This window comes from Phoxinus phoxinus (genome assembly GCF_949152265.1).
Source record: "Phoxinus phoxinus genome assembly, chromosome: 4".
In the NCBI taxonomy this organism is placed as follows: Eukaryota; Metazoa; Chordata; class Actinopteri; order Cypriniformes; family Leuciscidae; genus Phoxinus; species Phoxinus phoxinus.
In genome coordinates, this window is record NC_136879.1 from 26,000,648 (window position 1) to 26,028,570 (window position 27,923).

Genomic DNA, 27,923 nt, shown 5'->3' on the forward strand with positions numbered 1-27,923 from the left:
GAGTGTTTACTGTCACCTTGAACAGCTTCCTTAATGTTGCATTGAAGGAGGTAATCAGGTATAGCTTAAGTGTCCAAAGGTTTTAATTGAAGCTGTGAAATGAGATCACACATTCATTATGAAGGTATTCTGATCAATAATATGGACATGATATTTTATTGTTTAAGGGAAAATATATATTTAAGATGCATGTCTCAAACTTTTATTTAATATTTCACATATTTGTCTTCTGTAAAGTAGTTCAGAGTGCTCTACCGGGTGTGTTGAAAGAATAAAAAAAAATAGTAGGCTATAGGCTATATGTTGTTGTGTACACATTTTTTATTCGAAATACTTTTTTTTTAAAGGCCTGCATTGTGCATTGTGACCACTATCACCACCTTTCCCCACATTTCATTTTAAACATTTTAATAGAAATAATAAAAAAGCATTAAAAAAGCTCTGCCTCAAAACTTGGAAAATTGTAAACAAAGTCAACTAACAAAATAAAGCTTATTTATGTGACATTATAGGCTACATTCTTCATTTTTGTCTTTAAACGCTTGTTTAGACGATTATGCTACACCTTGCTCAATTTTTACAACACTCCCTGGCTGCTCCCCATTTAACAATAAAAAAAAATGAGAAGAAAATTATTTAAACTATTTATATTCAGCTGGCATCCACAAAACGTTCAACTACGACGTTATTTCCATGGCAACGCATAATTTAAAGGATTTAGAGAGCGATCAGATTACTAACACGAGCAGTATGACGCCTCACCCCTTTATTAAGTTACTGTTTAGTACTGTTAGTGGTTTGACAGCTGGAACGCATCGCGCATGCGCAGAGCGAACAGAACTGAGCGAGCTCAAAGACGTTGCACATCTTCCTATGTGCGACGGCACCAAATGATGTGAGTTTCGCCGCTACCTTCTTTTACGTCTTACGTGTTCCTGGAGCTTGAATGGCGCTGGTCATCGTACAACGGTCGCCAACCCCTAGTACAACCTCCAGTCCGTGCGTGTCGGTGAGTTTCTTATCTATTTCACCAGTTTTTCTCTACTTATTAAATGATTTTATCCATGTCCGAGCTGTAGCGGCAGTTTGGGTGTTCACTGCGCATGCGTAGAACTGTACTGAGCTTATCAGTGGTAGACATGCAACTAGCAGGTCACGCTTTGTTCTGTACAAGCGTTCGTAGTTTCATGTTTGATTTTTTAATGTTATTTTAAAATTGCTAAAACAACACTCCATTAAGGTTAGGCAGCTATTAGTGAGCAAAAGCGGTATTTTTATTATTATTATAGTTTTGTGAGCTAGTTGAGCTAGTTGCTAGCTGCTGATATTTAGTACGTGTACAGTGACATCTGGACTCAATCATCTTTATTGTAGTGCCCTGTCATTCTGTTGCATTCAATTTATATTGTCAGATCAATACTATAAATTCGGTGTTTGGAGGAAATGTCTTAGTTACACCTGAAATATGGCGAAAGGACACACACACATTTTTATGTTACTGTGTAAAACTATATCTATGATAGGTTGTCACAAATACTGGTTAGAATCTGTGCGAATTTGAGGAAGCTTTGGCCTGATACAGTAGTGTAGTGACTATTTGTCTCAACTGTTGCAATTTGATAAAGTAGCACAGCCCTGTGTGTTCACACCACTTCCCAGTTTCTCTGAATGTTTTCTCACAAATTCACTACCATCAGTACATGATCATTTGTGGTTCAGCAGGGATATCTCATACATCTGTAGTGTTGGCCTGTGTTGCACAGAATGACCATGGATTGTCTCATCTTTTACTTGTGCCTGTTGACAACTCTCTTTTGTGTGCTTGCACATAAAAAAATGCTAAAGAGATGGTAAAACTGTGGCTGTAATTATTTGTGTATGTATTCACATTGTATACAATATTAAGCGAAAGCGTAGTATAGTTGTATTCTAAACATATATGCCCATATGTCTAGCCACTATTTTGAGATCTGGACAACACAGTTTTATTTGAGATGAATGCGTTTGTTGATGACAAGGGGGTGATGGCGCATGAAAAGTGGGTTAGTTCTGTAAAGCTCACGTCATGATTTGTCGTGTCTTAAGGTCCACAAGAAGTAATTTTCAGTGACAGTAAGACTCTCGCCATGAAATTCCAATATTTAAACCGTGAAATCTGTTCCTGTACCCCAATCCATCCTTTTCATTTTCAATTGGAATGAATAGCCTATTTATATAGGCCTATGAGAGAATATGAGTTTTTTTAAACTGGTTACTATGCAGTATATTCTGCACATTATACATATTTTTCTTCATATAATACATATTTTAAACTATATAAGATGCAGCAATAAACACTTAAAATATTAGTTTGCTTGTGCTACTTTCATGTTACTTGACCATATTTATTATAAGTTGCACATTCAATTCAGTGAGTGCCATCTGGTTATTATCTCATAAATAAAAGCTTCATTTAAAATATAAGATGGGCTCCCCCACCCACCCACCCATTACCAGCTGCCCGTCATGTGACCCCATTGAGGCATCCATGTGAGTCATCTTGTGAGATGCCTCAAGGTTTTCCAGACAAAGTCCTCAGTGAACCTATCCAGCGAGCCTTATTAGTACGCCATGCTTGACGCCAGTTGTGATGCATGCAAACTTTACTTGCTGAGAGCTGGTATTGAATATGATAAGCAAATTGTATTGAAATAAGTTAGAAGTGAAGAGTTACATTGTTGTATTTTCTCATATAAAGCAATATAATTACTATACTCACAGACACCTTAGTTCATGGCCCTGCAGTGAAGCGTATGTCACACTGTTGTTTGCTGGTGAAGCATATTTTAGCATTTAGCATATGGTTATTGTAGTCTGAATTGTGCCTGACTACTTCTTATTGACCGTAAACGGTGTTGTTAAGAAGCACTGGGTTGTGACGTCCATATGCAGCATGGGTTGGCTGCCTGATCCCCAGAGAAAGTACTCTGGGATTGGGATTACTGAAACAGGCAGCATGGATTAAACAGCCTAGGCCGTTGTAGGCAGAGGAAGCCTGAAGCTTTGCAGTAATCACACGTGTTTGTGTGTGCGTGTGAGAAGGTTTAGTTTAGCAAGATATCAATCACTGGAAGACGGGGATGTGCGAGCCGCTTGATAAGCAGGCTTGATGCGTCATTAGTAGTAGACAAAAGATTCTCTTTCTTAATGAGACTGCAGATGGAGAAGGTGTTTTGAATAAACATCCCCTTTATTTTGCTGGGTAATGATGTGTGTTGAGTGCCTGCCTATCCTTATCTTTATAACGGCCCTGAATGTATTCACAATTAAGTTCCTACACTACTGGTCAAAAGTTTTTGGTGGTCAGTAATATTTAAAAAAATTTTTTTTTAAAGAAATTAGGCTAATAGCTACTTTTATTAAGCAAGGATGCATTAAATTGATCAAAATTGATAGTTAAGCCATGTATCATGTTAAAGTTTTCTATTTCAAATAAATGATGTTCTTTTGAATTTTCTATTAATCAAAGAATAAGGGGGGGAGGGGGGTTACATGTCAACACAGTGATCATGTGACACTGAAGACTGGAGTAATGATCCTGAAATTCAGCTTTGCATCACAGGAATAAGTTACATTTTAAAATATATTAAACTTTTGGCAGTCTGATCAAATAATCAAATAATGTTCAAATTGTGACCCTGGATCACAAAACCAGTCACATGTAGCACGGGTGTATTTGTGGCAATAGCCAACAAAACATTGTGTGGGTCAAAATGATCGATTTTTCTTTTATGCCAAAAATCATTAGGCTATTAAAATAAAGATATTTAGTTAATTTCTTGCCATAAATATATAAAACACTTATTTTTGTGAGTAAATGCAGCACAATCGTGAACATTCAGCAAATGGACAACTTTAAAGGTGATTTTCTCAATGTTTTGATTTTTTTGTTGCACCCTCAGATTCCAGATTTTCAAATAGTTGTATCTCGGCCAAATATTGTCCTATCCTAACAACAAACCACACATCAATGGAAAGCTTTTTTTACCGGGTATTCAGCTTATTAGTGATGTATAAATCTCTCAATTTCAAAAAATGTACCCATGTGACTGATTTGGGGTCCAGGGTCAATATTGTGGTTGATATTGTTTGGGAAACATCCTGCATACTACAAAAAATATATGAATAATGTGCTGTTTTAAAAATAACACATTTAATTAACCTAAAATAGTTTGTTTATTGTCAAGCCTCACAATAAATTCATATTTTGCTCAGTGTATAGCCTGCATAGTGAAAAATAGTAAAAATATGGTAGTACATAACTCTGAATATAGTTTAAAGGCCCTCTCACACCAAGAATGTTAACTATAAAGATTTTAAAATATGTTAAAGAAAATTGTTTTTTAAAATTTTAATATTTCACAGTATTCCTGTTTTTTATAAATAAATGCAGCATTGGTGAGCATAAGAGACTTTTTTTCAAAAACATGAAAAAAGCTTACTGACCGAAAACTTTTGAACAGTAGTGTATGACTTGCTTCTTAATTTGTATATGGGTATATGATCTGAAAAGGAATATGAATTGATTATTAATGACTAGCTAGCTATTAGTATTATAATTATTACATTATTTTCTAGTAGTCATATCATAGGAACTTGGTGTCTTTCCATGCTTATCAACCACAAACTTTTCATGTTTGTTTTTGCTAAACTTGAAAATAATGATGAATTATTATTATAGGAAAAAAGCATACAAAATCTGTCAAAAAGTGGAGAAGCAGTATATTTCTAACACTGGGGAATAGAATTTGTGTGTAATGTCTGTAGTTTCCTGTCACTTGCTGGCTGATGCTGAAGTTTGATGGGGAAAATGAGCACTTTATCAGCCTATCATTGCAGATAGAGGTACAGATAGGAGTGCAGTTACTGTAAGTTGAGTGGGTTGGATTTCATGCTGGACCACTGTAATCTGCTTGAATGTTCTCCAGGTCTGACAATTGTATCTCTCTTTCTTTCATTATCTTCCTAGGAGGCAGGCAGTGCTGACGATGACCGGCGCTCGCAGCCCAGAAGGTACGTCCACAGGTCTGCATTTAACCTCATCTGTTCATCCACCAGCATGCTAAAATCCACATTTATCTCTCAGATATTCATAGCCACACTTCACTGGACCATCATTTTGTTTTTGAGGAAAATATTCACTTTAGTTTCGATCCATCTTATGCAGTATTCTCCACCAGGGGGAGAACGGTGCATGACTAACAGGACTTGACTAATATTCAAACCCTGCCAGAGTTTGAGTTTTTATTCATGTTTGGTTCATGTTCAGAATGGGTAACTGCCTGTTTTGGCTAAATAATAGGACTAGTGAAGAAATTGACCTGAAGTCAGAGTGGAGGCCGATCTGTGATTTCAGATGATGTAACAATAAATATCTGTGAAAGAAAGGAACTGAAAATTTGAAATGAGTTACCGGTAATTATTATTTGAGTGAAACCAGGAAGATGGTGACCTGATTTTTGACTACCTTGTGTACGTGACTATGAATATTTGCATGATTATCAGTTTCCTGTATCTGAGGTCAGCAATATTTGTGTATTTTAGAGTACACGCGTATATAAGTGACATCAGACGTGTTTCTTTTGTATCCGTCTCTTGTTTACAACATCTCCATTGTGGTTTGTGCTAAATCGGACTTCACATGAGAACCTATATATAGGCTCGCACGCAATTTGTTTTTTTTGCAGAATCATTCAAAAAAAACTTCTACGCATTCCCTACCACTTGCGTTTTTTTATTTTGATTATTTCAATGTTTTAAATAAATTATTATTTAAATATTTTATATAAATATTAATGATACTATAAGCTAATAAACTTGTAGTAGTCTTGAGTTCTACATTTTATTATATTTAACTTCACAAAATTAGATTGGGAAATGGGAAATGTAAAACAATTGTGCCTTTAGAATTGAACTGACTTTTAGTCAGGTGTGCATTATTCAGCTTATATTTATAAATATTTTGATTCACATAGCTCATGGAGTCATATTTCTAATTAATTCATGTTTAGACTTTTTTTGTTTTGTTTTTGACTATTTATTACATACAGTGAAGCTGTTTTTGCACTGATGCCAGACTACACTGATCATATCTCTTCCATCGTCCATCAAAATATATTGCATAATTTAAAATATATATAATAAAATATTAAATTAATAATAATATATTAAAGGTTTTGTGTGTATATATATATATATATATATATATATATATATATATATATATATATTACATTTATTATATGTTAAATATAAATATATATCTGCAGGTTCTGTCTGAGCCTGCCTATAGGACATTAAAGTAACTTTGTGGAGGACTGCATTGCATGGTTGACAGTGTAGGGCTTTCATTAGAAGGTCTGGACAGGATTCAGACTCTAGTCTAATTTGAATCATAAGTATCCTGGTGCATGATAACTATTCAAGCTTAGTTATGCAACGCTGTTTGGCTTCCCACCACCAGTTGGAATCGTCTGGGAGGGTCTTACATGACATCAGACTTTTGTTTGTGTAGTATCCAAGACAAAAACTAGAAACCCCAGGTCAAGCTTAAAAGGGACCCCAAAACTTGGCACTTTCAATGCCGTGCCACACATGTCCTCAATTACACGGCATGTTAGGTAATCCTATGATGTCATTTCCTTGCGTTTTTCTCATATCTCTGAGCGCTGTGTGTGTGTTTTCATTTGCCTTTTCCCACTCGCACCCTCGTGCAACAACCTGACCCTCGATGACATAGCATTTGGCCTGAATTAAATATATCTTGCTGTGCCTGATAATATACGATTTCAAGGGATGAGGAGGGAAGCTCAATACACTCTGGAACACAAAAATAAATGCTTTAATTTAGCAGTGTTGCTGCCATGTACACTACCTTTCAAAAGTTTTGGGTTCATTGGTAATATATTTAATTAAAAAAGTCTCTTGTGCTCTCTAAAATCACATTTATTTGATCAAAAATACAGTAAAAACAGTAACTGTTTTGTATCTTAAAAGATATGTGATGGCAAAGCTGAATATTCATCAGCCATTACTTAGTGTGATATGATCCTTCAGAAATCCTCTGCTGATTTGGTGCTCAAGAAAGATCTCTTATTAATATTAATGTTGAAAGCTGCTACAGTACATGTCTTTACTGTAACGTTTGATCAATTTAATGCATTGTTGTTGAATAAAAGTATTAATTTCTTCAAACAAAAACAACTTGTCATAAATTCACATCTCAGAAATGGTCATCACTTTTGAAACTAAAATGATTCACAATCACTACAACGTGGTGTGTATTTTAAAATCGATGTGGTTGATGAAAAAAAAACGGTTAAAACAAATAAAATGTATTAAAATACATAATAACTACAACAAAAGTTGTAGCTGCTGAAGAGATTTCAGAATCTGTAGGCCTATGTCTGAATTGTATGTATTAGCAGGACTGTCATCATCAGCGTTTGCATTTATTGTTCTTTTTATGGGACTATTAAGTCATAGCAGGCCTGCAGTGCAGTTATTGTGTTTTTTATGGAACTATTCGGTCTTAGCTGGCCTGCAATACATTTGCTTTGTGCACTGGCCTCATTCCAGCAACTCAAATTAGTCTTGGGGCTGGAGAAGGGGTGGTTAAGAGAGAAAGCAGGAGATACAGGGACCAGGAAACAGAATAGAAAAATAGATCCAGCATATAAGGAAAATTTCAGAGATATTAAGGTGTCACAGCAGTTTGGCCGAACTGGTTTTTCTGGACCACCTACAAATATATGTTTGTGAGTACGTGTGTATGAATTCGGTTGGCTGACCGTTTGTTACAGGGCTGGGCAGAGCAAGTTTATTCATGCCTGAGTTTCTCTCATTTCACCTAGTTTATTTACAAGGTCAGGTGTAATCATGTGTCAACCAGTGCTTCTGCTACACTATATAACATGGTATATAGTATATCTGTGGTGTAATTCATTGCAAACGAGTGCTTTCATAGTAGATAGCTTTGTTTATAATGGGAGTCATTTATTTATTCTTTATTTATGACATTTTATTTTGCCATTTTTGTTCAGATAGTACAGTTGGAGAGAGAACAGTGAAAGTGAGAGGGATGTGGGATCAGGATAGGACCAAGAGCCAGGATTTGAACTTGGGTCGCCTGCAGCTCAATTGGTTATAATCTCCGACATAATGGGAGTAGTTTCGTTTTGACACATTGAGACAAACCACTTGTGTCTGAACTAAACTGAACTGTACTGTAGGTTGCTTCTGGTTCCTCAAACTCATCAAAACTTTGCACATTTTGAATTCAATAGATGTTTAGTCACAGGTGTGGATTTATTGGCTTATATTTATATTTACGGCAGCTTTGAACATATCTCACCCAGTGATATTTAAAATGTGTTCATGTTTTGACTTCTTGAGATGTACATTTATAATAAGTGGTAGACAAAAGTCCTGGTGAGGTACACTACTATTCAAAAAGATGCTTTAGATTTTATTTGTATTTTTTTGGAAAGAAACTACACAAAAAACACTTTTAATTTCAAATTAACACAGTAAAGACATTTAGCATTCTTATGTTTTGTTTTTTAACTTGTTACACACAATGTGAAGCTGTTTTTTGTACTTGATACTACTTTTCATTTTATAATCTGATCTTTGTGTCTTTTACACACACACAACACATATATTTATATAATTATATTTATATCATATAATTTAATATATCATTAAAATAAAAAAATCATCAATAAAAAATATTTTAGATTTTTTTGTTTTTTGTTTTTTGTGTGAAGAATCTTAGAATCTGGGTTGAATTTCCAACAACAACAGCTGTATTGGGATTTCTCGTTACCGTAATAAAATTACTCATGCCGGAATATAAAATTGTGGTCATACCGCCCACAGGATTTCCCATGTGGCTGACCATTTTTTAATAGAGTGTAGTAAAGAATTGGTATCAGACACGTTCCCAGCTCCAAGTATAGGAAACAGCTGGCTCTTAAGAACACTGCGGTCATGGAATGGGGGTAATCAAGGGAGCATCCATTATATTGAAAGCACTAGTGACCTTTTCCAGGACATTGCATGCAAGACGGCAGCCGTTGCACAACACGGACTCAAAATTTTGTAAACACGATATGACAACAGCAACATCTCAAATTACCAGCCAAGAGAGTCAAATGGGAAAACTCTGATATAAACACAGCTTACTCAACCCTGACTGTGCTAACAGCCTGGAGATGTTTGTGATAAGGCTTCAGATGTTATACTGTCACGAGAACAAATGCGGAATGTGATGTATTTTCACGCAAGGAGATGGGTGTGTTGATCCATCACGTGTGTGCCAGTTCTGTCTTAGATGTAGATTTAAGCAGGTTTACTGTTTACATAAAATTCACTCAGACATGTAGAATAGCGAGCTCTAAACAACAGTTTTAATGGGTTTAAGTGAACAATTGACTAGTATCTCAATATTGATTCCCAGCTGTCCGATTATGTTGATCTGTCTTTCTCTGCACTGACTGATGTTTATCTGTCAAACCCAGGCATCTCGTCTGTTACTGTACTGTGTCAAACTACCCAGGTTCCTCTTTCAAGCCGTTATGCAAATGTCTTGATGACATTAGTCATCTAAGGATTTTATTGAGACATCTACTTTGAAATCGCAGTGGTGTGTATTTAGTTTACACCTTGCCTTACTTTTAAGTCTCCAAAGATGAAAAATATCCTTGAGTCAAATAATATGACCGTATGTAAAACTTGTTGTGTATATGAACTCACTCGGACATTTGGATGAGAGATTTACAGTGTTTGTCGCGTTGTGCCTTTTTAAACAAGATTGATTTTCCCAATGGGCTGGGTCAAGTCATCGCCTTTCACAAAAACAGAAAAAATACACTAAATCTTGTGACGGGCCAATATGCGGTTTGCAAAGAATGAACCTTCTCTTCTAATGAATCGGGAAGTAAGCGTTTATAAATTTTGAAATGTGATTGATTGTATTTGAAGTATTTAGTTCCTTACTGCCAGTAAATATTGGTGTCAGGCCAAGTCATTCACTTGGATTTACATAACAGTGATGTTTTTATGAATGTCTGTGGACTGTGGTCCTCCAACAAACTATATTGTGACTTCAGAATCAAACCTAAAATATCTGTTGAGATTCTTATGATATGATTTTTGTTTCAAGGCCTGCTATTCATGTACCTTTTCCACTTTGTATGACAACAAAGGCATTGTTGGGTTTTATGTGTTCACATAAGACGCCATTGCCTAAATAACCTAGAGACGGAGTATTTTCACCTGTGTGAAACCATATTGTCTCTCTACTCTCTGAGAAGTTTATCACTCAGACCTCAATTGACCAAGGCCTTTGATTACAACATTTCTCAAGAAGGTCTTAAAAGAACGTAGGGTGAATCTCACGAACCTGTGAACTGAAACATTCCTCTTTTCTTTTTTTTTTTTTTTTTACCTCAAATTCAAATGATGAAGGCGAGTGAATTATTTATTTATTTTTACATTATTTTATTATGTTTTATTAACAAGGTTTGGGAGGAGCACGTTCAGATACTGTAACTAACCTAACTAACATGAGAGGAGCACATTCAGTTAATCAACTCGATTAGCGAGATAAGAGGTTTATATACAGCAGACTTGCATCTGTTCCATGAGTTTTCCAGCATCCCTAAACCACCCCATCTCCTCATTTCTAACTATTCCCATCCCAACCTGGGGGGGAGGGTGGGGCACTCTGGGTTTGGGACAAATTTCGAGCTCGGAGCCCTCCCCTCGGACAGCAAGCCAAATATATATAACCTTTACTGTATGTAATTGTGAACTCGTGAAATGACAATTAAACACATGCCACCACACTGTAATTTTGACAAATCTATTATTTGAATATATTATTTAATTGCAAATTATAAGTATATATACATCATGGTTGCATTTATGGTTTAATTAGAAGTATTATTTGTCCACTGAAATTGTTTTTGAAGACCATTGCTTTTTAATTAAACTAATTCATTAAATTAATCAACACTAAGATGTCTAAACCCATGTCTTTTAAATATCTGATGTTACTTTTTAGAGCTCTGCTTAATTTCTGAGATTTTTAGGCAGAAGGGAGAAATTATTGTAATATCTCAAATCAAAAAAAGAAATAGCCTAAAGGCTTTACAGATGTGTGGCCAAATGTAAATGTGATGTGTGTACACCATCAGATAGCAATCCAGTTCACCACGATTCATAAAGTAACCAAGTTTAAATTTCTAGAGATAGAAAGTGAGGTGAAATATTTTAATGGTTGGCACACATGATAGCTTTTGGTGTTTTTGGACTCTCTGCTCAGTTGGACTTTTTATTGCTTTGGAAAGATGCCAGCATTGATTATGAAAACCTGATGGTGGATCTCATAACAAACCTAACTAAAGCTAGAGCTCTTACGTCAACTTGAATTTGATTTGAACGAGGTTCTCTAATTTTTGCATGTTGTTTGGGTTTGCTGTTTTACACTGATACAGTAGGTAACATGTTTCGATAGGGCTGTAAACGATTAATCGCATCCAAAATAAAAGTTTGTGTTTATATAATATGCAATTAATCACGATTAATCGTTTACAGCCCTATGTTTCGACCACAGATTTTGCATGCCCAAGACCCCAGACAGACTCAAATAAAAAAATCAAATAAATACTTTATGCAAAAAAGAAATGTGAAAAATGAAATGTGACCTTGACATGTTGTCAGATTCACCCACAAACACACTTGAAGCTTGCTGGCAGTTTAAACCTGGCTTGCTAAATGTTTTTATTTCCCCCTGTTCCTATGTCCTTTTTAAACCTCAGCTATTCATAGAGCCTTTAGACTGCTCATGGAAAACAACTGTCTGATGTGAAGGATGCACTGAAGTGCACTCCAGGCTCGTGATTTCGCAGCTGAGGTCGTATTCCCGCGCTGCGCGGTTCCGTGTCCTTGCGCGGGTGTCTGAAGTGTCGGCCGTCTGTGGAGTCCTGCAGTGGACCCTTCCTGAAGCACATGTCGGCAGCTCCTCCTCTCTTCTGTTCAAGCATTAGTGCGCCGCACCGCAGTTCTTACACACGGAGTTGTGTGAGTGAAGCGGCTCGCCGTCGCCGGCTCATGGCAAAGCAAATGTACATGTAGAGTTTGTTTTGTAGCTTTATACGTTCTCATTTTGTAGTTTTACTCTTGTTTAGGGGCAGTGTTTACTGGGTTTCAACGAAACGGTTAACTTCAAGGGACTGTTTTTTTTGTGTGTTTTTTTTAATGTTTTTTTTTATCAACCATTACGTTATTTTAAGGCCACGTTGGTGTCCTTTTAAGGCCTTATGGACGGGTCATTTTTAAAACTATTTTAGCAGACTGGACAAAGCACCCGATTTCTTTAATTTGGGTAGCTTTTTAGTACTTGGGCAACCTTAGTATGATGGCTGTATAGGGGTCTATCAGAGGATATCCGGCTCTCTGGTCCTCCGTCATGACCCTGGAGAGTGTGGCGATCACGGAGAGCTCGAGCTCCTCTGCCCGGGGATTCTGCTCCTGCTGCGGGGCGAAAATAATGCCGTACTTCTCCGACAACGCGGTCGCTTCTCAAAACCAGATCAACCAGCTGTAAGTAAAGCTCAACTGTTATGCACCACATTTATAAGCTTAGTAAGTCACCACAGATTCCGCTCTTAAGTGTTTATACTATATACTTTATTTGTGTGATTTGGTTTATTTCTGTACTGACTCTAATCCTCAAGAATATAACTTTCACACGAATGAAATTAGTGACGGTAACGGTAATACACTGCGAAACACTTCTCGTCACATCAGTTAGCAGAAGTGGATGTTTCCTAATCTCAAGCCTTTGACGTAGTTGTGTGTTGTGAAATATGACAGGAGAGAGATGTGATTCAGTAACCTGTCGAAGAGATTAACTGATGGATGAGTCGTACAATAACCGTGACTCAATCTTTTTTACCATAACCATATAAAGTCATGGACTTATATTAATGGTGTGTCTATCTAGGCTACCAACGCACTATGTAATGTCATATTTTAGATGTAGTAGGTAATATTGAGTTTTTTTTATGTTTGTGTATACATATGCAAAATATAGCCTATACATTACCGTTCAAAAGTTTGGTTTCGTCAACTCAATACAAGTTATTTTGAATAGCGCTTTCACTATATATTGTTTCAATGTTACAATTTAGGAAGTATTCTGTTATCAGTCAGATTTGTCAAAATTCTTGATTTCTTTACAAATGTCTCTTGTGCTCACCAAGGCTGCATTTTATTTGATAAAAAACAACAACAACAAAAAAAACAGATGTATCGTTACAATTTAACTGTTTTAATATATTTTAAAATGTAATTTCTTCCTGTGATGCAAAGCTGAAATCTCAGCATCACTACTCCTGTGTTCAGTGTCACATGATCCTTAAGAAATCATTCTAATATGCTGATTTGTTGTTCAAGAAACATTTATTCATATTATCAATGTTGTAAACAGTTGTGCTGCTTTATATTTTTGTGTAAACCGTAGTTTTTTCTCAGAATTCTTTAATGAATAGAAAGTTCAATAGAAACATGGAATAGAAATGACAATTTCAATGCCATCCTTGTTGGACAAACATATTTATTTCTTTAAAAAAACTGTTTGTAGTGTAGAATTTTAATTGCAGTGCAAAATTACGGAGCCCCTAAAAGGGACATGAAGAAAAAAATATGAAATGGGAGGGGAAATGAATGATTTGACAATGCTTTTGCATTCTCTCACAAATGTTTTGCGTTCCCCTGAGAAACTTTGCGTTCTCTCGCAAAGAACACAAAAGTTTTTGCGAGGGAACGCAAAGTTTCTCAGTTCGTCTTTTTTACAGTCCAGATACCTTTGTGATCTTTATTTAATGAAAAGACCAAGTGTAAAAGTCCTCCAAGTTGGTTTTGAGTTGAGACTGATGACAATGGGATTCAGGAAGTGGTTTGGGACACATACAAAAGATTTGACTTAAGTTCTCCAAAATGTTACTGTCCAGCAATAGCATCATCAAAAATGTGAACTTGGTTAAATTAGCATATTCTGGGGGTATTGGAGATATGATTGATATCTGTTTACAGATGTGTGGCCAAGTGTAAATGTGATGTGCGTACCCCATCAGGTAGCAATCCAGTCCTCCCAAGATTCATAAAGTAACCAAGTGTACATTTCTAGAGATAGAAAATGAGGCAATTTTTTAATGGTTGGCACACATGATAGCTTTTGGTGTTTTTGGACTCTTTGCTCAGTTGGACTTTTTATTGCTTTGGAAAGATGCCAGCATTGATTATGAAAACCTGATGGTGGATCTCATAACAAACCTAACTGAAGCTAGAGCTCTTACGTCAACTTGAATTTGATTTGAATGAGGTTCTCTAATTTTTGCATGTTGTTTGGGTTTGCTGTTTTACACTGACAGGTAACATGTTTCAACCACAGATTTTGCTTATGTCCAAGACCCCAGACAGCTTGAAACTTCAAAATAAACAGCATGTACTAAATCCAATTTGCTACACCCCACCAGACTGTGAAATCTTTTGAGTCAGGCCTAAACTCCAGTCGATTGGTTTCTTTCATGTTTCAGTGCATAGAGCAGAGAGATGTATGGCTCTGTTTTTAGACTGACTAAGCAGTCATCTGACATTAGTCAATAGCGTTACAGCATCATTTGTTTTTTTTCTCCTTATGCAGAGGAATCAGTACTGATGTTATTTATACTGTGTTAATAGGAAAGACTTGATCACTGGGGTAGAGTCATTTTCAGTGAACCGTAATCCAATTTTTTAATCTGTCAGATAGAGCAGTGATACCTGATGGGAATTTCCATGATAATATGCAAGCATATAAAAACCTACTCATTCACTGCCAAAGCAAACAGAGCTAAGAATAGGCCTGTGTTTGTCAGTGAGCTTAAATGATTAACCTGGCTGGAAAATTACAGGTGTGAGATCCTGGAAGGAAGTTGAGCATGTGTGTTGAAATTTGCTGTGAGAAACAGAATTGCTGTACACTTACCTTTACTTCAAACAGTCAGTGACGTAGAGAAGCACGTGTTTTCCAACTTACAAGTCAACAAGTCAAGTATGCGCTTAAGGGTTGGTATCGTCATAAGGAAATCTGATGTGGTTTGTTTTTCTGTTAAAATATGGGTCATAGTTGGTTTGGTAAAATCTTTCTCCTATACTGTGGTGTTGAAACAAACAGCAAAACCCAGCTGGGATCATTCTTAAGATTCTCCCATATTCCCAAGTTCTTTGGGAGCAAGAACTATACTATCTGACTTAAAAATGGAATAATATAGTTGTATACACTTCTGTCGTCTCAATCTAGCAATGTTTATGGGTAGAAAATAGAAATGAAATATGAAAACACACAAAATCTGGATTCAGACCAGTGTCATTTTACTGTTGGTTATACTATTTTTAGATTTTTAAATTATTATTTTTTACTTTTGTTTTCATTTTAATTTTAAGTTTAGTCATTTTATTATGCGCTTTTATAATATTCATTTATTTATATATAGCTTTAGTTTATTTCAGTTAAGTTTTAGAAATTTTAGCGCACCTGTATTTGTTTCAGTTGGCTGCCAATGCAACATTTTTAAGTGTAAGTTTTTCATCTTATGTTTTTGTTTTATTTTATTTCAGCTTTTTCAATTACCAAAACATTTTATAACCGGATTATAGGGTTGTATAAAATAATGTTTTATTAACAGGCTCATGTTATTTAATTTGAAAGTGTAATTACACTTTCTAAGCAACTCCTTTCACCCTTTGTTAGAAACCCCCCCCAAAAAACAAATTGACTAAATTTCTACTAACCTAATCCACTCTTTTGCGTGGAAAGTGGCTGAACGCTTAGGTAAAGCATATTGTTCAAAATGTAAAATATTTTGATATGTAAGATTGTTTTAATTTGATCTATTTCATAGTTAAGAGTGGTTCAGTGTAGTCATGTGGACCAATTAGAACGCAGGACTGTGAACTTGAATAGTTCCTCGCCGTCTCGTTTAATTTTAAAAACTAGGCCTGTACTGTCAAAGTTTTGTTCTAGTGTTTGTCTGTATTTGAGTTTTCCAAACCTGGCTGTATTAGTGGCAAGGGGGTTAATTTGTATTTCAGAAGGTGACAAAATTCCATCTCCTTCTCTCACTCTGAATCTCTATCAGGCCTGAACTCATAAGGCCTTCAGCCCGGACCTATATTTATCCCTTCCCTAGTGTGAGAGTGACTAATATGGCCAGGGACAGGTGGGGGTCAGGCATCAGCTTGTTGCACGGCTCTCAGCGGCCCCTTACATAGTGATTATTGTGTCTGTGCCCTAGCAACTACTGTCCAGGGCTTCATGCCAAAAGATGACCCTCACACCCTCTTTTCTTTCTCACTCCCTGTCCCTATGCTGTGTGTAGACGAGCGCAGGCAGGTCGTCTATTTCCTCTGTCTGACCTCTCTGGATTCTCTTCTTTTTTCTCTCGTGTGTAAATGCGTATGCCCTTACATGTCTGCCTCAGTGAAATGCCAGTGGGTGGAAATTTCATCACATGGCCCCGGTGCTCTCTCCACTCTCTGAACGGATACGTGCGCTGCAAAAAACAGCCCGGCACAGTGTCCCGGGTCGTATTCTTGACACATCACTGAGGTGGTGTCTGCACCCACGGTGCCTTTAGTAGACTACATTTTGCACTAATCACGATCAGTATATAATTAGTAGTTAATGTCAAGTACTTGTGGTAAATGCAATACTCCATCTCTCAAACTATTTTAAGTGCTATTTTGCTTTTTTAAATATTTATTTATTATGCATGAAGATTTAATGATCACATTTTAGAGATTACCGGTACATGAAATATTTGTACTTTTTAAAATGAATGTGGTACTCTGCAAGACAATTGACCTGACTAAAAATGGTGAAAAACCAATACTATTGACTTATAGATTCATATTTTAACTTAAATTCTAGATTTTTGGTGTGTGTGCTTGCGTGCGTGCGTCAGCTGCTTATGTAGAATGATAGTTTAATTAACTTTGGGTTGTTGGGTTGAATACGTTCAAACTGCAGGACAGTCAATAATCTTATCAGACCTTGATGTTCTTTGCAGTCTGCATACTTTCTGCTGTCTTGCACAAAATGACACAGTTTTGTCCCAAGCGCTCTTCCAGCTGTCATGTTTGGTTACATGAGATGATATACAGTAGCTACCAACACTGTAAAAGTCCATCAGCATTCATTCACTCTGCTGTTTATTTTTAGGTGTGTAAAATTAGCCTTGACCCTCTATCAGCCTGCAGCTCATATCCCCTCATATGCTGATAGATGTGCAAAGTGCAGAGCACGAAAAGAGACCGTTTGCACTATACTCTAATATTCTGCCTATCTTTGTCCCTTTCTTGCTCCTGGTTTTTTTCTTCTTTTTTTTTTCATATCAAGCTTCCTATAAAAGTACTCCATAAATCAGCTAAAAAACAAAACAAAATTAACATTTGATCACACCTTCCAAAGGCAAGTGTTACCTCATATACTGGCTATAAATATTTTTTTCTGGCTATGAAACTGTATTTGGCATTTTTTTAATTAAAATGTTTGGTAAAACAAATGTTTTTTTTTTTTTTTGCAGATTTAAAGTCTTTTTTGCTCACCAAGGCTTATTTGATACAAAATACAGTTAAACAGTCATATTGTAAAATTTTGCAGATTAAAATAACTGTCTTTAAAACTGCGTCTGTCATTAAAACATGAAACCACATTGTTGTTTTGACCAAATATTGTGTTTATTTTGGTGGTTTGTTTAAGATAACATTTAGGAGAAAACACTGCAGGCATCCTAGATAAACTTCTGATAGTTTAGGGTTTAGTCCATTTTTTCGGTTTGTATTTGGTGCTTTAGCGACTTAACTTCGGACCCTTGGGTCGGCTGTAAAATAGAGAGACCATGAGATTGAACTAAGACTAGAGAGTGGAGGAAACGGCTGGGTCAGAGGTGACTGGGATGTGGGAAATGAGCTCAGCTGGGGCTGATGGGGGTTTTTTTTCTTTGTTTTTATTTGGGGAGTGACTGCTCCAGGCTTCTTCGGTTCCCTCAATTTTGCAATCCTTCCTCCCTCAAAACCCTGAGACAGGGGGCTGGCGTTTCCGCAGAAATACCCAGATTCCTCAGAAGTTACTCCGAGGATGGTTTTCAGAGACAGACTGGAAAGTCCAAAGCCTGTGGCATGTAATACAGGAACAGCGGTTTATGAGCGAGACCTCTAGTCACTGTAAATGTTGAGATGAAGGTGGTGCTTCGTAATGCTTGCTGTTACGGGTCAAACGTCTCCCAGCTCTATAACTGAGCCGCTGCAGCATGAGCCCCTTCACATATTTTACAATGCCACTTTGAGGTCTGCGATTGAGCCGCTTAATGTACTGATAGCGCAAGTGCTCAAATGCAGATGTGAATGCTTGGTCATCCTATATACCAATTTGGTGTGTGCTTTTGCGTCACCGTGGCAGTAACAATTACTTCCAGAAATTAAATGTCATACTGTGACATTTAAAATGTATCTAGACATATTATGTTGACTGTTTTTCTATTTTAGTATATGTCTAATTATATATTAAATTATAAATAAACAATATATAGTAAAGTCTCTGCTTTCTCTCTCTGTCTCTGTTCTTGTCATCAGTATCAGCGAGAACTTCCTAACCGTCAAAGGTGCCGCTCTCTTCCTCCCTCGGGGAAATGGCGGCTCCTCCTCTTCTTCATTACCCCGCATCACTCAGCGGCGGAACAAACACACAGGTATGAAACGTCACAGAAGGATCTCTTGACGCAGTTTATTATGCTATTCTCTCTGGCTGTCAGACGCAGCTTAACATATGAACATATGTTATGGAATCTGTCTCTTGTTTTCTTTGAACATTGAACTCTTCCATGTGGCAATGCATAAGACTAACCTTGAGATGAAGGATTTTGTCACTCAAAAATGTTTGTGTGCATATATTTGCATGCATGTTGATAGACATACTGCTGTGCTTGCAGATAGACAGCATTGATTTCATTATGAGACCCATTAGCTTACAGGAATGCATTATGAAGGGACCCTAGGGTCCGTCAGTCATTGTATAATACAGTATACAGACTTTATTCATCTTTAATTGTCTTCAGTTTTTTAAAAAAATACAGTGGCCCGGGAAAGTACTTAGACACTTATGCTACACATACATTTAATGAATTGTATTGCATTAGATAACAAAATATCAAATTAAGTTTATTTAAATTTTTTATATTTATAATATATACATTTATTTTAAAGAAAAATAATTATAAGCACAGTTTCCTATTAAAATGTTTTAGATTATCACAATTTTCTTTTTCATGCCAACTCTGAGGACAAGGGTTCAAAAAGTTTTTGTGCCCTCTCAATGCAACGTCTATCAACCATACTTGTTTTTAACTCTCCAACTGGTTTAATATTTTAATATTTCTATTCATGATTTACAAACACAAGCGTAATCACACACTAGCCACCAGACAAGGAACGTGTCTTGTATGGGAGGAAGTGAAATTGGCCTCTGGGTAATTTTAACTGAAGCATGCAAATGTCACAACACTATTATCTGGGAGGTTTATGGTTGTTATTGGTTCCTTCACAGGTGACCTTCAGCAGCATTTGCAGACCATGTTCACCCTGCTGCGCCCAGAGGACACTATCCGCCTGGTAACTACCATCATCCAGACCTAATTAATCCAACCACATGCATCAGAATGCTGATCGTCTCTGATTCTGTCTCTATCACAGGCTGTGCGGTTAGAGAGCGCCTACACCCTGCGTACACGGTACATGGTGATCGTCTCCACCAATGGTAGACAGGACACAGAAGAAAATGTGGTGCTGGGAATGGACTTCAGCAATTCAGACCGGTCAGTATAATGCAGACACACTAATAAGTTCATTTTGCATTTGTTAATGTTGAAGGTGGTGCTCATAATATGTGATGATGTGTTTCCTGTAGCACTTGCACAGTTGGGCTGGTTTTACCCTTGTGGAGCGATACACTTATACACTTGGATGGAGATGGGTGAGGCATAACATGCATGCACAAACCAGTTCTGCATTTTTAAGCAAAACTTTTACAGAGTATTCAGACTGAAAGTGATGTTTTCCTCTCATTAGTGGCTTCAGTGTGTCCACCGTTAGCCGAGTCCATGTCTTCAAACCAGTCTCAGTGCAGGCCATGTGGTGAGTGTCTATAAAGACAGCTTTTTTGCAATTTCATACTTTTTTTATGTAAGGTTAATGTATTTTCTCTCTCGCACATACTCTTAGGTCAGCCTTGCAGTCTCTGCATAAGGTTTGCGAGGTGGCCCGATGTCATAACTACTACCCCGGCAGTCTTTTTCTGACCTGGGTCAGTTACTATCAGAGCCGTGTGTCCTCCGACCAGCACTGCATCAATGAGTGGAACGCCATGCGAGACGTGCAGTCCTACCGTGCAGACTCACCCGTGCTGTTCACCGATGTGTGAGTGACTGTTTTCTATTATAAATGTTGAAAACATTATTATAAATTTTAAAACTTCAGAAAATCTTAATGACCCCAAACCTTTGATCGACATATGGTCGTATGGTTTTGTGGAAATAGGGTTCAGAGTCCTTATGAAACAAGGGTATTGTTATTGTGCTTTCCATATTTAGGGCCAAGTTGATGTTGTTTACAAAACTCGAGTCCTTCTATAGTCAATAGGTGTGAATAGCAGTGTTTGGGTTGTAAATCAATCCTTGTTTTTGGAAAACACGTGCATGGACACTCGCAAAGTTCAATCATATAGGGCAAGTTTGCATCAGAGTAAGACAAGGAGGCATGGCATTCCCTGAATAGATTGACGGTGTTATTGCCAAATCGATGAGACGACCTCTAACTTCGATGCACAGCGGCCTGATGGTGTAATCCATGTTGCTGCTTGGACTGCAGGGGGGAATTTCCCCTCAGTTGGAGGCATACACACGTGCATGTGTTTATAACATACACAACTTCAGCCTCTTGCTTTTTATAGCTCCACGCCGAGATTGTGATTTACAGTCGGAAAAATGGGCGAGATGGATAGGTAGCCTGGCGGATGGATGGAAACAGGTGGCTTGAGAAGGGGAGTGAAAATTGTCTATCTAGTATATACTTTGGACACTGACCCTGAAAGAGGGCAATGAGGTTGCGCCATAGAGATAGTGTTTTCCTCGAGAGTTGAGAGGTCTTTAGTGAAGCTGATCTGTTCTTTTTAGACATCCTGTGATATGGTGCCCATTGAATGCTTCTGAATTAGGTTAACTGTGAGAGCTAATGTATTGTCTTTGTCTCCATAGCTTAAGATTTAGTATGGTCACTTTGCATGGATATACATAATGGGATTATAATTCCACACACTGTCACTTCTTTTTTTCCAAGTTTTCATAAAAGGTCAATCAAGCTGACATGTGTAAACATGTTTAACTTTCCTGCATATAGGGGCTTTTCACCCCTCGGAGTGCCCTTATGTGTACACTACAGCCACTATCTGAGGGTGTTGACCTACATTGCATAGCAGTGTTTTTAAGGTTACTGGTAGTGATTAAGATCACAGTGCAGTCTCCTGGTAGCCAATCACAGTGCAGTCTCCTGGTAGCCAATCAGTGCCTTGTTTTGGTATCAGTGAAGACACATTTGTCCCGTGGTGAACCCAACACCAGAGGCCTAGGGATGACGCACATTTACCATTAATATTTGCACATACTGCAACTGAGCTGGGATTTGATTTCAAATCGTTTGTTTAATTTAAACAAAGGCTTTGTTCTGAAGTCTCTGGGTTTTGTAGCTCTACTCAAACAATACCACACAGACATACAAAGAATCATACGAGGTGAGGCACGCCTCACATTGAGACCAAACTGGATGATTTATGATTCTGGGTTTCATGCATACAGGCCAACTGAGAGAGAACGCACAGAGAGACTGATTAAGACCCGTTTGAGAGAGATCATGATGCAGAAGGACCTGGAGAACGTTACTTCAAAAGAGGTACAAACATCCATTGTGCATATAGTATGCAATCTTAAAGTCATCTCGATTTGATACCTTCCGTAAAACCCACCAAAATTTGAATGTCTTAAATAATACCAGCAGATCTTGAGGTTCATGTCAAAAAATGATAACAGATGTATTGGATAATTATTTTTTTCTTCAGATTCGGACGGAGCTAGAGATGCAGATGGTTTGCAACCTGCGTGAGTTCAAGGAGTTCATCGATAATGAGATGATTGTCATCCTGGGCCAGATGGACAGCCCCACCGAGATCTTCGACCATGTCTATCTGGTTGGTCTCCTACCCACTTGTCTATACCTCTCAATGAAAAGAGAATAATCTCCTACGGACATTAGGGAAGGGGTGTTCAATCATGCTACTGAAGGGCCACTGTCCTGCAGAGTTTAGCTATAACCTCAATTAAACACCCGAACCAGCTAATCAAGGTCTTCATGCCTACTTCCAAACTTCCATGCAGGTGTGTGGGAGCTAATCTCTGCAGGACGTTGGCCCTTCAGGAGCAGGTTTCGACACCCCTGCTTCACGAACATCAACCATAACGTTTAATTTCTGTTTATGTTTCCAGGGTTCAGAGTGGAATGCCTCTAACCTTGAGGAGCTCCAGAACAGTGGGTAAGTGACACTGTTATTCCAGGCCACTGTTTTTAAACGAATACATCCGCTCGGCTGTATGCATTCATTGTTAATTTTACCACCCCACTTCCTCAGAGTTCGCTACATCCTGAATGTGACGCGAGAGATTGATAATTTCTTCCCCGGGCTTTTTGAGTATCACAACATCCGAGTGTATGACGAGGAGGCCACAAACCTCTTGGAGTATTGGAATGACACCTACAAGTTCATTTCCAAGGCCAAGTAAGTAGAAAAACTGGCTTCTGAAGTTCTGGTTCTTCGATGGTGTTTCACCAAAGTTTTGCGATCCAGGAAAGCTGGGGTGAAGTGTCTGGTACACTGTAAGATGGGAGTGAGCCGTTCTGCCTCCACCGTGATCGCATACGCTATGAAGGAGTACGGCTGGGACCTGGAGAGAGCCTTTGACCATGTGAAGGAACGGCGCTCTGTCACCAAACCAAACCCATCCTTTATGAAGCAGCTGGAAGAGTACCAGGGTATCCTGCTAGCCAGGTATATTACACACAGAGCTTGAAGTCAGATGCTTATTCATTTTTCCTTTAATCCAACACACCCTTATCTTTTAAATAAAGAGCCAAAGAATAGTCTTACTGATACACATTGACCTTAGGATTAAATATAATACTTTTGCTCTTAAAAAAAAAAGGTCAACAGAGACCAAGTTTGGAGTTTCCATTGAGTAAATGCTCCTGTATTTTGACTCAATGGCATTGAGTTTCGTCACCATTGTGATCTAATGCATGTGCATTATGCTGGTCTCTCCACATTCCTTTTGTTGTGCAGCTTTTGCTATCATATTTGCTTTCTTGTTTGTATTCCCATTCACACACCCAGAGCTAATTGTATGTTTAAAATATCGGTCACCACCCTCAGTGAGTCACCTGACATTTAATGTTTCCACCACACTGATGAAAGACACTCGTCTGACACTCTTGTTTTTCTTTCTCTCTTGCTTGCTCATTCGTCCAGCAAACAGAGGCATAACAAGCTGTGGCGTTCCCACTCAGATAGTGATCTGTCGGAGGGTCACGAGCCGCTGTGCAAGGCACCTCGCTCGCTGGACCCCTTGGACCCACATAACAACAACGGTCCTCCTTCCATCCAGCAGATGCTAGGCATTGCTGTGCTGGAGGCCCTTACCAATCCACAGCCTGTTACAGGCAACACCCATATCAAATCGGGTGAGCTGCCACACGAGGACCCCTTCCTCCCGCCTCGGCCCAGACAACGAGCAGCTACAGTGGGGCCTGAGCAGAATATGGCAAAGAACTCTCGTAAGAACCTTGCGGTGAGCAAGCCAGTTGCTCGTCGCCACCCTCCTCCCTCTCTACACGTTCTCGCTCCTCCTCTTTCACCAGAGGGGAGAGAGGGCAATACAACTCCAGACCTCGGCGCCCAATCGTCTCACCAAGTGCCTGAGCCAAAAACAGATACTGTTGAGTTGTCCCCCGACACTCCTGATCAAAATGACTCTTATCAAGTGTCGCAAAGCTTAGAACTTTGTCTGGAAAGGGCTGTCAGTAAAGATGAAGGGAAACTGCCTTCTCCAAGCACGCCCGAGGCTGACAGCCCCTCAGGAGCCCCTTCGATTCCCGAGCTGGACTCCAGTGATGATAACAACAACCCCAACGCTGCAGATCTGGTAGCAGCAGACGATTATGTGCATACCGGCGCATCCCGCCTTAGCACAGATAGCATTGACTTCTTTAGTGCCAGAGAGAAGTTCCTCTGCCTGTCCCAGGACAATCACCCTCGCTCATTTTCCGAAATGGCTGCTCTGCAGCCACCTCAATCCAGATGCTCCCCTCCCTTGGATGATCCCAGTGAGGAAACAGATGAGGTAAGAGTTTGCGCTCACTTCAAAGATCATTGCACTTCCTGATTTGTCATTCTGAAAGATAAATGATAAAACATGACTGGAATGACTAATTTATTGATCTAAAAGTAAAGACACAGGAAGTATATAGAAGTGATACCAGTACAACACTGCCTCTTGCTGGTGTAAACTGAAAATGTCCATTGTGCTGTAGCTTCAGAAGACTATGAATATGAAAGGAAGATCTTATGGACTTTATTTTGTGATAATTTTCTGTCAATTTTAGAGGTTGACGGCTACAGTCCCCATTCTGGAAAAAAAACAAAAAAAAACAGAAATTCTGCCTTACAATTTTGTGAGCCATGGAAGAGAGTTAGTTGAGGGTGCTTAAATGACATGAACAGAATTAATTTTATGTGGTAAAATTTATGTTAATGTGGTAAGCTCTCTTGATTAAGAGTATTTTCTCTTTTCTCATCCCTAGTGCCACGCCCACTCAGAGACCAGTAGCAATGCAGTGCCCCACCCCCTTCACCAAGACAACAATGTGTGTGTGCGTCATATAGTTACTGAACTGGAATCCATATCACACACCTGCAGTCCACCACTGGCACGCAACTCACCTCAAACTGCAACACTGGAGGAGGTGGATGGGCAAATTTCTTCAGCCCCTCACTCTCCCTCCGACAGGCCCTCAGGATCTGTGCGCCGGGCCACCAAGCAGTTGGAGCTTATACTACGTCAGGGTCAAGAGGTTCCTCGCTCTCCTCTTCCTTCCCCATGTTTGGACTGTTCTGAGCTGCAATCTTTCTCCGGTAAGCCAGAGGGCACTGTGGCCCTGACTTGCACTGAGACCCAAAAGACTACAGACGGAAAAGGAGGCGACACCAAAGTGCTTGATGATGAGGACTCTGGTATAATCCCTGATCCTTCCTTCTCACTGTATCTTGAAGGGAATGTGGAGGCTGACCAGATCACTTTAAACCCCACTCTTGAGCCCAGCTCTGGTTCTTCCTCTGTGTTGTGGCTAGAAGGGGTGACCGAGCTGGAGACGGATGTAGACGACCTGTTGAGGCCCCAATTCCGGCTAGCACGCAGCAGTGAGGACTTGCAGAAGATCCAGGAGACTCTCCGAGAGCTCCAGGCGTTCTTATACGAGGCTGGAGGACTGGGGGCCTGCAATGGACAAGTTGAGGAGAACCAGCCGCTCAAGGGCCAGTGGAACTCATTAGATGGGGAGCAACGCTTGGAGCCCAAAGCACCTGCGCTGTGGCAGAGAGCCATGGAAATCGAGGCCCGCATCAGACAGGCCGGTCTAACCCCTCCCTCACTCATGAAACGCTCTGCCTCACTTGCTAAACTTGACCGGCTAGAGCTGTCTACTAACGACTTAAGCGACTGGGACTTCCATCCGGCTAACACAGGGTTTCATCAACCCTCTTCTTCCTCTTTATCCACCTTTCACTCCTTGCCACTGACCCACAGCCATGATGACGCCCATAAGAAGCAGCGCGTTCTACCTCAGAGCCCTTCCACCCCTGATTCCACTGTCCATTTGATAGAGGCGGACAGGATTGAAGGCTCCGCCCACCTCTCACCCTCATGTTTGCAGAAAATGCAAGTGGGTGGAGCCAGTCCCCCTGAACACTCCCCCGTCCAGCCCACCAATTCCGTGTCCACACGACAACAACATGTAAAGACTTATCCCGTTCGCCGTTTCCGCAAAGCGTCGGATAAGAAAAAGACAGTCACTGTTTTGTACAACACCATGTGACCATTACTGAACTTTCACATGCTGCTTTTATCGGCGTGAAGGACTATCTCAGACTGCAACCAATTCATGTTTCGTTCAGTGAAGTCTAAGCTAAATTTGTACGCTAAACATGTATGCTACTGTAGGTGCGAATGAGAGCGTGAGTGTGTCAGTTTTGTGTTCAGAATCTTTCAGGTAGCAACTCAAACAAAAGAGGGTTGTTTCTTAAAACTTGCACTTTACTCTCTTGTTTTTCTTTTTTACGGTTTTCTTTTATTTTTTTAGATAGCATTTTTATTTGAGTATTTTTGCACTGGCTTGTTTGGTAGAGTTGACTGTATGTCTGACAGCATGTGGAGTCATGATTCTGTTTGAAATCAAGGTAAACTTGATCAACTTTTTTATCCTGTGCTTTAGCTGTGACATAAAATAAAACTGCACTATTTTAATTATTTTTGTCAAGTCATTTATTCTTTAGACAGGTCAATAAGTGAGTTTTTAGGATTGGCATATTACTAATCGCATTTGTAATTGCGATTATGTTTATTATTATTAATAATTAACTACTGTTTATTTGATAGTAGTTTGTTTTGCTTATCATCATCTGAATTGGGATGGAGAACTGTATTAGCCTGCTCTCTTTCAATGCAATTTGCTCTCTGAACCACAGCGCCACAGTGTGGCAAAGAGCTGTACTGCAATATGATGTAATGCATTGTGTGTTGTGGTGGTTGGAACTGTTGCCTGTGCACTAGCATTATTGTAACATTCAGCATTTTCTTGTTTGTAATTTACCAAAACCAAGCAAGTTAAGGGACACTGGTAATGATGTCCTGCATTTAGCAATCTCAGGTATTTTAAATTAAGTTTACAGAAAGTTCAGTTAAAACATGTTACATCTCTTAGTAGCCATGCTTCTTTTTTTTTGCATTGCTAATGAGCACACCCTTGATGCATATTAGAGAACAGAAGTTCCACCAGAGTCCATTTTTAGCTCCGTCTGGAATCAGTGGTTATTATATTTAAAATATTCTCGTCATAGTACCTGCACCGACTGACTGATTAATATTATTCATTGAGGTTGACTCATCAATTAGCTAAAGCTTCCTCTAGACTGCTGATTCATTCTGGGAACAGCATAGATGCTTAAAACACTCCCCTGATAATCCCAAAATAGTTGTGGGAATGAAGGTATTTGAAAATTATTTTTGAACCTGCTGGTGATAAAATTTCACCTGTCATTTTTAGAAGGAACGATACATATTAGGCAGGCCTAGATGATGAACACAGCACAATCAATTATGTTATCTGACATTTAACAGTCTCTTGCTAATCACTGAAAACTAAACCTTTAAAAAGTAGTTTTCAGTAATTGAAATAAAGATGAAATAACTTAAATTAGACATGTTGCCATGGCCCACTAATTAAAATAAGTTGAAGTACTAAAACTGAAAAAAATTAAAAAATAAAGTTAAATAAATTTAAAAAACAAGTCAATTCAAAATATAAATAAATTCTAAAAATAAGAGACTCACAATGGGCCTCATTCACCACTAATAATTTTCTTAACTTTGTACTTAATAAACGTCCTAAGAAAAGTCTACGTC

General features: G+C 38.6%; 1 protein-coding gene across 2 annotated transcripts; it reads left to right on the forward strand.

Annotated features, from left to right (window-relative positions):
* Positions 1 to 796: 796 nt before the first annotated feature.
* On the forward strand, positions 797 to 26,765 carry ssh2a (slingshot protein phosphatase 2a). Of its 2 annotated transcripts, XM_079611220.1 has the most exons (15): positions 797 to 1,009; positions 5,009 to 5,052; positions 18,724 to 18,839; positions 19,694 to 19,758; positions 19,840 to 19,961; positions 20,054 to 20,119; positions 20,215 to 20,280; positions 20,368 to 20,562; positions 21,996 to 22,089; positions 22,256 to 22,384; positions 22,680 to 22,726; positions 22,823 to 22,969; positions 23,039 to 23,239; positions 23,717 to 24,587; positions 25,048 to 26,765. In XM_079611220.1, exons 1-15 carry the CDS (start codon positions 947 to 949, stop codon positions 26,335 to 26,337), a joined length of 3,516 nt encoding a protein of 1,171 aa, XP_079467346.1. In that variant the 5' UTR covers positions 797 to 946; the 3' UTR covers positions 26,338 to 26,765. The 2 variants fall into 2 exon arrangements, with proteins under 2 accessions (XP_079467346.1, XP_079467345.1); XM_079611219.1 differs by lacking the exons at positions 797 to 1,009; positions 5,009 to 5,052 and adding an exon at positions 11,882 to 12,648.
* Positions 26,766 to 27,923: the final 1,158 nt, after the last annotated feature.

Coding starts and splice junctions, on each gene's coding strand:
- ssh2a (XM_079611219.1), top strand. CDS start 12,515: ATGACCCTGGAGAGTGTGGCGATCACGGAGAGCTCGAGCTCCTCTGCC. Junction 22,727..22,822: donor GAGGAGCTCCAGAACAGTGG/GTAAGTGACACT, acceptor CCACTTCCTCAG/AGTTCGCTACATCCTGAATG. Junction 23,240..23,716: donor CAGGGTATCCTGCTAGCCAG/GTATATTACACA, acceptor TCATTCGTCCAG/CAAACAGAGGCATAACAAGC.